The sequence below is a fragment of the Mandrillus leucophaeus genome, unplaced genomic scaffold, assembly GCF_000951045.1.
Source record: "Mandrillus leucophaeus isolate KB7577 unplaced genomic scaffold, Mleu.le_1.0 Scaffold86, whole genome shotgun sequence".
NCBI lineage: Eukaryota > Metazoa > Chordata > Mammalia > Primates > Cercopithecidae > Mandrillus > Mandrillus leucophaeus.
The window spans coordinates 626772-638081 of record NW_012109363.1 but is presented as its reverse complement, the minus strand read 5'-3'; the positions used below and the strand labels follow the sequence as shown (position 1 = coordinate 638081).

Sequence of the window (11310 nt, the reverse complement as noted above, 5' to 3'; positions counted from 1 at the left end):
GACGGCGTAAAGGCGCGGGCAACGTCAGCGGCACGGAGACGCCGGGTGGGAGGAAGGAGCGGGCCCGGGGAGCGCGAAGGAGGGGCGGCTGGGGGAACAAAGCTTTGTTTACATGGTTTTTAAAGGGGCCGCGCTCGCTCCGGCTGGCGGGCGCTGGAGTGGGAGTTGGCGCTGCCTTCTGCTCGTCTGCGTGGTGAGGGCTCCTGAATGGGGGCCGGGATCTGTCGCCGCCCCGGGACTCCTGCACGCAGTGGCTTCCTCTCTTCCCAACCGTCTTCCCCCTTGTCTCGCTCCTGGACGTCTCCCACCCCCACCCCACCGTGCAGCTACGGTGACCCCCACACCCGGGAGGAGTCTTCCGGGGCGCCCGCGCCCACACCCCACCTAGGCTACCTGCGAGATTCCTTATTTTCCAGTGCCCTCTTCTCAACGGGGGCCGATTCTGTGCTTGTGTCTGTCTAGCTTTCTGGACCAGGGCCATTGCTCTCTGGTCTGGATTTCACCAGCAACCCCGGTGGTTGATCTCGTGTTTTTCATTTCTGTCCTTTCGTCCTTGATAAACATTCACGGAAATAACCACCGAATAGTGGTGATGATCAAAACATACGAAGGCAAAGTTCTATCTTCCCAAAGACATTGTTATCGTCACCAGTACTCTAGACTGCCTCCCGAGAGGGATTAGATGCTGGAAGAGGCAGCGGGGCTGGTGGTTAGGACCACTAGGCTCGGTCTTGTGGAGGTATGAGTGGGAAAGCCATCTCTCTGGGTCAGATAAGGTCAGCCCCTGCATGCTGAGGCCAATTCCAGTCTTCCTCACTAGGAATTATCTGTTAGATAATGCCGGTTCCTGTTTTCCATTGGATTCCACTGTCGCTTCCATTCAAGGCCCCCAGATTAGATCATAGCTGGATTCTGAGAACACTGATTGTTTGAAGTTTGTATTTACAGAGGGCTACCATCATATGCAAACGATGGTGGTAGTGAATTACACACCCTTGGTGGATATAGTGGACCTGTGCTCAGCATTCATTTCAACTTACGTCCTCCTAGTTGAGATCTCGGCTTCCTGGTTTGCAGAGGTAGGGCACCTGGAAACTACATTACCCAAACTTCCTTGCAGCTAGGGTTCTGTATGCAAGTTAGGCTCTGCCAATTAGGCTGACTCAGAGATTTAAGAGGCAGAAGATTTAAGTGGCATAGCTTTTGACTGTTACTTCTAGCAAGCATAGAGCTTTTGAGATGTTGGGTTTTTGTTTTTCCCCAAAACCTCCCAGTGTCCAATCATTAGCTCTGAGAGTATAAAGAGGAAGGGTGGTGGGGTCAGTGGCTTTCTGAACCTGGCATCGGGCAATGATATACTCTCAGAGTCATAATTGCAATGGAAATTCTTTTGGATTAGCTACTGGACTTAATAGAGACAACAGTTTCACAGTGAGCCAAGCCCAAATTTCTGTCCGCCCTCCCATCTCCCACCCCCGTACCCCAATCTCCCTGTGTTTCTCCCTGTGTCTTCCCTTTCTCAGTAAATGGTACCACGATTCATCCAGTTGCTCCTAATAAACACTCAGGAGTTGATTCTTCAAGTCTTATCAGTCCCCAACTTGCAAGTCACCTGCAAGTCCTGTTGAATCTGTATCTAATATATACCCAGTGTGACCACTTCTCCATCCCATCTCCACTGTTAACACCTTGGTCCAAGCCACCATTACATTTCTCCTGTGCTCTGGTAATAGATTCCTAATTAGTTTCCCTACTTCCTGTCTTGCCCCTTGATAACCCATTTTCCATATAGCTGGCTGCGGAACATTCCTTTATTTTATTTATTTATTTGTTTATTTATTTATTTATTTTTAAGACAGAGTCTTGCTCTGTCACCCAGGCTGGAGTGCAATGGCACGATCTCGGCGCACTGCGACTTCCATCTCCCTGGTTCAGGCGGTACTCCTGCCTCAGCCTCCCGAGTAGCTGAGATTACATGTGCCCACCACCATACCTGGCTAATTTTTGGATTTTTAGTAGAGACAGAGTTTCACCATGTTGGCCAGGCTGGTCTGGAACTGCTGACCTCAGGTTATCTGCTCGTCTCTGCCTCCCAAAGTGCTGGGATTACAGGCGTGAGCCACTGTGCCTGCCCAGAACATTCCTTTAAAATCATAATTCAGGTAATTTACACTCCTACTTAAAATCCTTAAGTGGCCTGATGTTGCATTTAGAATCCGAATCTTTGCTGTGGCTCAAGAGGTCATATGAGCTGACCTTATCTCTACCATGACCCCTCTGGCTCAATGCTCTGTGGTCATTCTGGCCTTGCAGTTCTGCAAAGCCAGGGTCTCCTGCTGCCTGGATTGGTTTCCCTTCAGATCTTGCAGTGGCTGGCTCACTCTCCTCATGGACTTTTCAGCTCACTTGTCACCTCCTCAGAGAGGCTTTTCTCAGTACCCTCTTGAAAGTTGTCCCCTGTGCCTATCACTATCATAGCATTGATCACTGTCCAAAACTACGTATTATTACTCATTGTCAGTCTCTCCAACTAGAGGCAGACATAGTATAAACAAGGATTCTGTCTATGTTGTATCCCTAGTACCTCTGCGCAGAGTAGATGCTCAATAAATAATTGTTGAGGCTGGGCATGGTGGCTCATGCCTTTAATCCCAGCACTTTGGGAGGCTGAGGCAGGTGGATCACTTGAGGTCAGGAGTTTGAGAGCAGCCTGGCCAACGTGGTGAAACCCCGTGTCTACTAAAAATTTTTAAAAAATTAGCCAGGCATGGTGGTGTGCGCCTGTAATCCCAGCTACTCAGGAGGCTGAGGCAGGAGAATGGCTGGAACCCAGGAGGTGGAGGTTGCAGTGAGCCGAGATCGTGCCACTGCAGTCCAACCTGGACAACAGAGTGAGACTCCATCTCAAAAAATAAATAAAAATAAATTTTAAAAATTGTTGAAGTATTAACTTCTTTATGTCTCATTCTAGGGTGCATGTGGGTTTCATATGAAGACAAAGCATTCTAAATATTATGTCACTGTTAGGTGACATGTGTTGTGTTATGTTATGTTATGTTATGTTATAGGCCCTTCCTCTCAGCAGGTTTCTAGAACTGGGTTCTCTCTTAGTACTGAGAAAAGTGATAAACTTAATGGAGAAAGGGTGGGGGCTACAAATGAAGCTCAAGAGATTGGCTTTGTCCCCCTCCCACCCCCCACAGTCAGGGAGCACTGGGGGTGGAAGGGCCAGGGATGGGATCTTTCAGAATACACGCTCACTGATTTCTTCACTTGGTCCTTCACCTGTCTCAGGTCCCTGTCAGTTCTCTGCCCATCCTATATGTACTTAACCTATTGTGTGGCCAGAGCTACCCCTTAGCTAGCTTCCCTACCTCCACATCATTTGAGGGTTACCTAATCCCCAAGCCTGCCCAAGGAGTCAGACAAAGTCTCCTCTTCTTCCTTTGTTGCCCCAAAGACAAGGTCCCAAGCCCTCTTATGTTAGGATTGGGTTGCTAATCACTGCAGCAGAATAGTAACGAAGTTCTTGGAGCTGTGGTTCCTGACTCCTGCTGAGAGAAACCATTGTAAAGGGCAGGATCCCAGTGGTTTAGACTGAGCCACAGGTGGGGTTTGGAGTGCCTCTTCCTGAAAGCCAAGAGGCACGCTAAACTCCTTTACGGTGCTTTTTCTACACATCATTGGTGACTACGGACCTTAAGGGCCTCTCATTCTCAAGACACATGCTTCTGCTGTGTCTTGGAGCAATGTCTCTGGGCTCCTCCTTACAGGGTTTCCCCACGGCTAGGAAGAAGGTACTGGGGTGAGTGTTTCTACATCAGGATCGCCACAAATCCTGCTAGGGACAGTTGAAGGAGACTAGAAGGATTGCACGGGTATTACTCTGCCGCCCTATCTTCTGCAGACAACGGCTACTGGAGAACTCCTCCAGCTTCCATAAGCAACGGATAACTTGGGAGTGTCTGGGTTGCCTGGGGTTCAGGCCTCCGGTTTTAAACAGCTTTCAAGTAATCTGGTAAACTTGGGTGCCCCCCTGTGGTTCTGAGTGGAACGTGTCTGTTTTACCTTCAGGGAAGGCGAGCAGGGTAGCAGGAGACATCCTCTGTCACCTTGCTACTCAGTGTGGTTTGGCCCAGCCGCCACCAGCAGGATCTCAGGGCTCATTCCAGACCTGCTTTATTGGAATCTACTCTGAACAAGATCTACATGTTACAGTTTGGAAGGCACTGCTCTGGCAGCCCCCAGGATGGCCCTAAAGCTCTCCTCTTCTCACTCACTGAGCCGAAGACCATGCAGCTCCCAGGCAGAGTTGACTCTCCCTAAGGACTAAAGAGGAAGATTAGGCCACATCCCATTTCCATACCCCTAACCACTTCCCAAGGTGTGCTTTTCCCAAAGCAGTAGCCTTGGTTCTCCCTGGAGCTTTGGATCAACCTCTTCAAACACAGGCATCAGGGCTGAGGGCAGTCAGCTTGAAGTGACTCAGCCCTGTCCTCACAGAGCTCGTGACATTCATTTTTTCAAGCTGATTTGGTCCAGTCCATGGCATGTACAGCAGAAGGCCTGAGCTGTGCACAGTGCTGCTTGCTCCTTGCCAGGGTAACTGAACCCCTGTTGTAGAGGAAACGGGCCTGTTTATATAAGCACCTGTTATGGGATTAACCCTAAGAGTGTTGGTCTGAGTCTCAAGTTTTTTCCAACACTTCTGCACTGTGCCTCCATACAGATTGCTTCTCTAAACCATCTGGCTTTAAGTTAAACTTCTCTGAGCAGCTTGGATTTCTCCACAGCAATGGATCTTTTTGCATGGATCTGGATTCCATTTAGGGGCCCTGCAAAATGTCGAATTACAGATCAGGAGCCCTGGTCTCTACTTCTTCCTCTGTCCACAACTACCTCTGTGACCTCAGGCAAGTTGCAAATAAATGTGTTCACACCAGCCCTGCCTTTGTCAAGGGACAGTGTGGCTGATGAAAAGTGGGTACCTAGAAGCTTTGTGAGCTGCAAAGCACTTTCGGTAACTATGAAGCATTTTCAAAATGTATATGAAAGTGATTGCTATTGAAACTTAAGATAATTTGCAGATGAAACCTAAGTATCTTTCTAATGCTCAGGAACGCCTGAAAGAAGGCAAAAATCCAACAGTTGAAATGTACTTGGGGAGTCACTCCCTTCTCCTGATATCCATCCAGAGGGGATGATCATGTTTCTAGAATCTTTACAGGGTTGGTGTGAGTGTGTGTTGTTGGCAGGCAGGGAGTGGTCCCATGTAGTTCAACGGTTGCCTCTCTCTTTGTGTGTGTGTGTGTGTGTGTGTGTGTGTGCACATGTGAAAGTGGTATCTGGTTAGGCCCACATGAGCTGTCTTATATTTCTCTCCATGCAATGCCATGTGTATGGTTCTAGCTGTTAAGAGTTGAGAGGGCTGGGTTCTGGTTTGGTGGCCTCAAATAAATTCCTCAGACTTTCCAAGCCTCAGGTAACTTAGTGGTTTGTCCCTTCCAACTTGTGTACAGCTTAAGGTGGGGCCCTTCTGCTACTGATTTCACTGTCTAGTTTGGTTTCTGGGTCTCTTTTCCAGCCGGTCAGCCACTCTTTGCTGGTGCCTCCCTGTGCCAACTTCTGTACCTGAACTGTTGCTCACTGAAGAGCTGGCATTTGGCTTTTTGGCAATTGTCTCTAACTCACTGAAAATGCAGGAAGCTTGAGTATAAAACTCACTCAGAAAAAAAAAAAAGAACACACACTCAGAAGAAACCACAGGGCCTATCGGCCTGTCGTCATCGAGCAGACTAGAATAGTGTAGAAAACCCTAGGCAGAGAGGAAATGAACTTCAGAGAAGGGGAACACACGGCTGAGAAGAGAGAGGCAAGGGCAGGAGAGAAGGAGATTGCTGAAGCCTGGGGCCCGGAGATGGTCAGAGGATGGGAGACGGGGCAGTGAAACAAGGCTTCCTGTATCTTCAGCAGCAACAGACGTTTGGAAAGGTAGGAGTGAGGCTGGGCTGGGGTTGGACAGGAGGCCTGGGGGGCTGCTAGAATTCCTGGGGTGGAGAGGGAGTTTCATACTCAAAACCCTTATAGGTCTGACTGTGCACCCACCAAGTTAGACCCAGAGCTCAACTTTGGGAGGGGCTCTTTTCCTACTAGACTCTGTCTCCTGAACCAGGCCCCAACCAGGTCCCAAACTGTGCTCTTTACCGAGGGCTGTTTGCCCTGGGTGGGGGTAGGGCGCTGTGCTGGCTTCATCTCTTGCCTCTTTTGCTCTCTTGCTCTGTGTTGACTTATTTTCACCGGACACCTTGGAAGGGAATGGAATGGGCAGCTGGAGGGATAGTTTAGGATGACAGTAGAGGTTCCTTCCCCACCCCAGTGGGGCGCATGTGGCTGGTATTCAGCTTGGGCTGGGGCCTCTAGGGGCCTGGACCCCAGCCGGCTGTCTATCCTCTTTCTCCTTCCCTGGCCTCCTTGAACCAGGAAGTCCTCGTCCCCCAACCAATACTGGCGGGAATACCTGTCTCTCTCTCATGGCCCAACCTATCAAGCAGTGAGGCAGCAAGGTTCAGGAGGGTGGAGAGAAGTTCCTGGAGAACAGGGCTGCCATCAGGATTTTGTACGGAAGGAAAATAAGTCGTCAGCCCGGGTCACATGCCGCCCTCCTCACTCCCTCCTCTGGGTCTCGGCCACTGCCCCGCTTTCCTCTCCGGGACCGGAGTCCGCTGCGGTGGGCCTGTTTGACCTTTTTGCAGCCTGCTTTGGGCTCATCCCTGTGTTGCTGTCTGCCCGGGCAGTCTCTGCTCCTGGTCGTGGCCCTCTTTCTCGGGGCTGGCGGCTGATCTCCGATTTTCTAATTCCTGCAGTCACTGTCCTCTTCTCTGCCTCCCTGGGTCTCCTGTGATCTTCACCTCTCTCTCCCCTTCTCCAAGTGGCTGCCCCAGTCCCCCTTCCACAGTTCCTCTTCTCCCCTTGGCTCACCATCTCCCATCTCTGGGTGGCTCCCTCCCGCCCCCGCCTCCCACGCCTCTGGCACAGAAATGGCGCCGTTTCGGGGCCTCACTGTATGGAGAATCGGACTGCGCCTTGGCCCGGCTGGAGCTGCAGGAGGGCCCGGAGAAGCCACGTCGGGGTGAGGGTGCCCGGAAGGTCATCCGCCTCAGTGACTGCCTGCGGGTGGCCGAGGCCGGCGGAGAGGCCAGCAGCCCCCGGGACACCAGTGCCTTCTTACTGGAGACCAAGGAGCGCCTGTACCTGCTGGCGGCCCCTGCTGCAGAGCGCGGCGACTGGGTGCAGGCCATCTGCCTCCTGGCCTTCCCCGTGAGTCGCCCGGGGTGCCGAAAGGGCAAGGGGGCGTGCAGACCGAGGGTGTTAGATGCTTCCTGTGGGCAAGTGTTAGAGGATGAGGTCAGGGTAATGGGGTGCTTCCTCGATGGCGGGGACCCGAACCCAGTGTGCAGACAAAGCCAGCAGGCTGAGGTGGCCTGAAAGAAGGCCTGGGCCAGAGGGGGGCCTGGTCGGGGAAGGTGGTGAGACCTGGGGCCTCCTCCCTAGGGGCAGAGGAAGGAGCTCTCGGGGCCAGAGGGAAAGCAGAGCCGGCCCTGCATGGAGGAAAATGAATTGTACAGCAGCGCGGCCACAGGTGAGGGGGCGGGGGCTGCCCTGCTCTCCCCCGGGGGCTCTCCCCAGGGTGAGGTGGAGAGGAGGTGTGGGCTGGCTAGCTGCTGGCCCCGAGTCTTCCTGCCTTGTGGTTACTCCCAGCCTGGGCCAGCCCCCTTATCAGCCTCTCCTTTTCGCTTCCGGGTGCAGCCCAACCTAGGGGAGCCTGCCCTGCCCTGAGTCTCTCCCTGGGTTCACCTCATCTTACCTAGGGCCTGCTGGTGGGAGAGGGGAGGGCAGGGGGCCCAGGTGAGGGTGCTGCTTTTTTCTTTTTTTGAGACGGAGTTTTGCTTTTGTCGCCGAGGTTGGAGTGCAATGGCACAATCTTGGCTCACTGCAACCTCCGCCTCCCAGGTTCAAGCGATTCTCCTGCCTCAGCCTCCTGAGCAGCTGGGATTACAGGTGCCTGCCACCACGCCTGGCTGATTTTTTGTATTTTTAGTAGAGACAGGGTTTCACCATGTTGGCCAGGCTGGTCTCGCACTCCTGACATCAGGTGATCCACCTGCCTCAGCCTCCCAAAGTGTTGGGATTATAGGCGTGAGCCACCGCACCTGGCCCTGGGTGCTGCTTTTGGGGAGCTGGTGGAGGAAGGAGAAGCTTTCATCTGTCTTCCATCTAAGCTCCACCCCCAGGACCCCGGCAGTGGGAGGGCAGGGCCAAGGCTTCACCTGCAGCTGTGACCATAGGGACTGGGGTGGTGGCTGGTTTGGGGTGAGAGATGGGGTGGGGAAGACAAGACTGGCTCTGGCGACAGGGGCAGGAAGGATGTGGGCATGAGGTTGGGGTGGATGTGGGTAGGGGCGTGATGCCTACTAGGGTAGGTGGTGGAGGTACCTGACCTTTGGAGAGTATGACCTGGTACAGAGCAGCTCAGCCTCCAAGGCCCAGGTAGGGGGCCATGAGTGCGTGGATAATACTCTTTCTAGAAAACTTCTGGTACACTCATTTAGAACTGGGCAGTAGTGAGGCAGGCCAGTTGTTTCCCATTAACTGCCTTCGCCTTCTCTCTCTTCTTCTCCCCAGTTGCCCCCCACAAGGAATTTGCTGTGACCATGAGACCTACAGAAGCCAGCGAGAGGTGCCACCTGCGGGGGTCCTATACCCTCCGGGCTGGGGAGAGTGCCCTGGAGCTGTGGGATGGGCCCGAGCCAGGGACCCAGCTGTACAACTGGCCCTACAGGTTTCTGCGGCGCTTTGGGCGGGACAAGGTGAGTGGGAAGGTGCACCAGGGCAGGCTGAGAGAAAGGATAAGCTACAAACAAAGAGGGGTGATCAGGGAGAGGCAGAGGTGGACATCCAAGGCAGAGAGGATGGCGGGAGGAGGAGGCAGGAGGTGATCATGAGGTCAAGAGATTGAGACCATCCTGGCCAACATGGTGAAACCCTGTCTCTACAAAAAATACAAAAAGTAGCTGGGCGTGGTGGCACGTGCCTATAGTCCCAGCTACTCGGGAGGCTGAGGCAGGAGAATCACTTGAACCCGGGAGGCAGAGGTTGCAGTGAGCTGAGATCGTGCCACTGCACTCCAGCCTGGAGACAGAGTGAGACTCTGTCTCAAAAAAAAAAAAAAAAAAAGCATCCTTGCCCTATGGTCTGGCTGATAACCTCCTTTCTCCCTGGCCCAGGTAACCTTTTCCTTTGAGGCAGGCCGGCGCTGCATTTCTGGAGAGGGCAACTTTGAGTTCGAAACCCGGCAAGGCAATGAGATCTTCTTGGCCCTGGAAGAGGCCATCTCTGCCCAGAAGAATGCTGCACCCCCTACACTGCAACCCCAGCCAGCCACAATCCCCGCCTCGCTGCCCCGGCCTGAGAGCCCCTACTCCCGGCCCCATGACTCACTGCCACCGCCTTCACCCACCACACCGGTGCCTGCTCCACGGCCTCGGGGCCCGGAAGGGGAGTATGCCGTGCCCTTCGATGCGGTGGCCCGTTCCTTGGGGAAGAACTTCAGGGGCATCTTGGCAGTCCCTCCTCAGCTCCCGGCCGACCCTCTGTACGACAGCATTGAGGAGCCCCCTCCTCCTCGACACGACCACATATACGATGAGCCCGAAGGAGTGGCTGCCCTGTCCCTGTATGACAGCCTGCAGGAGCCCCGGGGTGAGGCATGGAGGAGGCAGGCAACAGCTGACAGGGACCCTGCTGGCCTCCAGCATATCCACCCAGCTGGGCAGGATTTCTCTGCCTCTGGCTGGCAGCCAGGAACTGAGTATGACAATGTTGTACTTAAGAAAGGCCCGAAGTAATAGAGGCAACAGAGGGATGGTCCACCGCCCCCTGGCTTCTGCTGGTGACTCCTCCTGACCACTGCATCAGAAGAACCTCCTCTGCCCCTTCTGGAGCCCGAGGCCTGGCCTGCCTTCGTTGGGGCTGATAAATTGCCTCTCCCAGGGCCTGCTGGGTGAGTCACCATCCCAAAGCAAGAAGGGTGCCCTGGAGAGAACCACCCTCCTCCTACTCTTTTTCCACTTCCTCCTCTTTCTTTCCCCAGCTGAGGGGGAACCTGGGGCATTTAGGGCAGAGGGCAAAGGATGTCAGCAATTGCCTGGGCTGCTTGGCTATGCAAGCCTCCTGCCTGCTCATGGCCACTTCAGGGACAGCCCGGGCCCAGGCACCCAGGTGGATGGTGGCAGCTTCCTGCACCTTTCAGATTTCTCAGTGGCATTAAAGCATTTTTGGAACGTTTTACGTGGCATGAATGCTGTGTGAGAGAAGGCTCCAGCTGACAACCCTTGATCACATCCTCTGCCAGCTGCAAGGTCCCCCTGGGGCCTAGGCTGGGCCTCAAGCGTCTACTCACAGAGGCCCATAGAAGTCAGGGCACCCTGGGAATAGTGTTCAAGCATGTCTCCCTTTTGCTGGGGTAAGGTCAATGTCAGAAAAATGGTGGGGGAAGCACTGGGGAGTGGGGGAAAGCTGAACTGCAAGGAAGGAAATAATTGGATTGATGGAGCCTCTTACGCACCAGGAGTGGGAGTCATCAGCTGTGTGGTCCTGGGCCCTTTCCCTTCCCTGAGATTTGTGCACATCTTCGTAAAATGAGGAGGTTGCACCATGTGGACAAGGAGGAGCCTTCCAGCTCTGTGATTCTCATTGGGCCTGGGTTCCCAGGTCCCCGCACACCATTTCCTCGCAGCTCAGCCTGTGTCCTTGTGCTTGCTCCTCTTATCAAAACCTGCTTTCCTGGCAGGATGTGTCCATGGACTTCAGCTATCAACCCAGTCCGCCAAGAGCATGAGCACTGTTTGTGGGAGGCTGTAGACTGCCTGGCCTGTGAGAGGCACACTGCCCAGAAGGGGATGGGATGAGACAAGGCACAGGTGTCTGTCACAGAGTGGGTGTGAGTGCCACAAGGGGCCAGACAGGGCCATGAGTGTCAGAGAGGTAACTATTTGTTGGGAGCGCAAAAAGGCTTCATATCAAAGGTACCATGTAAGGTGGGCGTTTACGGGTGGGAAGGAGTTCTTTGGAGATTAAGGGAGTATGAAGGAGCATCTTGGTTAGGAATGGGAGTGTGGGTGAAACCATGGGGAGGTATGGATGTGTCGCATTCAGGACGGAGTTCTATGCTCAGAGTGCAGGGAAGGTGAGACAATCTTGTTGGGAAGGCAGATTGTGACTGTATTAAGGGGGAATTTGTACCTAATTAGA

General features: G+C 53.5%; 1 protein-coding gene across 1 annotated transcript; it reads left to right on the top strand.

Moving 5' to 3' along the window:
* Positions 1–5682: 5682 nt before the first annotated feature.
* Positions 5683–10341, top strand: DOK2 (docking protein 2, 56kDa). The gene is made up of 5 exons (XM_011968769.1): positions 5683–5991; positions 7036–7317; positions 7552–7639; positions 8683–8867; positions 9285–10341. The coding sequence occupies exons 1-5, from the start codon at positions 5929–5931 to the stop codon at positions 9903–9905; spliced, it is 1239 nt and encodes a 412-aa protein (XP_011824159.1). The 5' UTR covers positions 5683–5928; the 3' UTR covers positions 9906–10341.
* Positions 10342–11310: the final 969 nt, after the last annotated feature.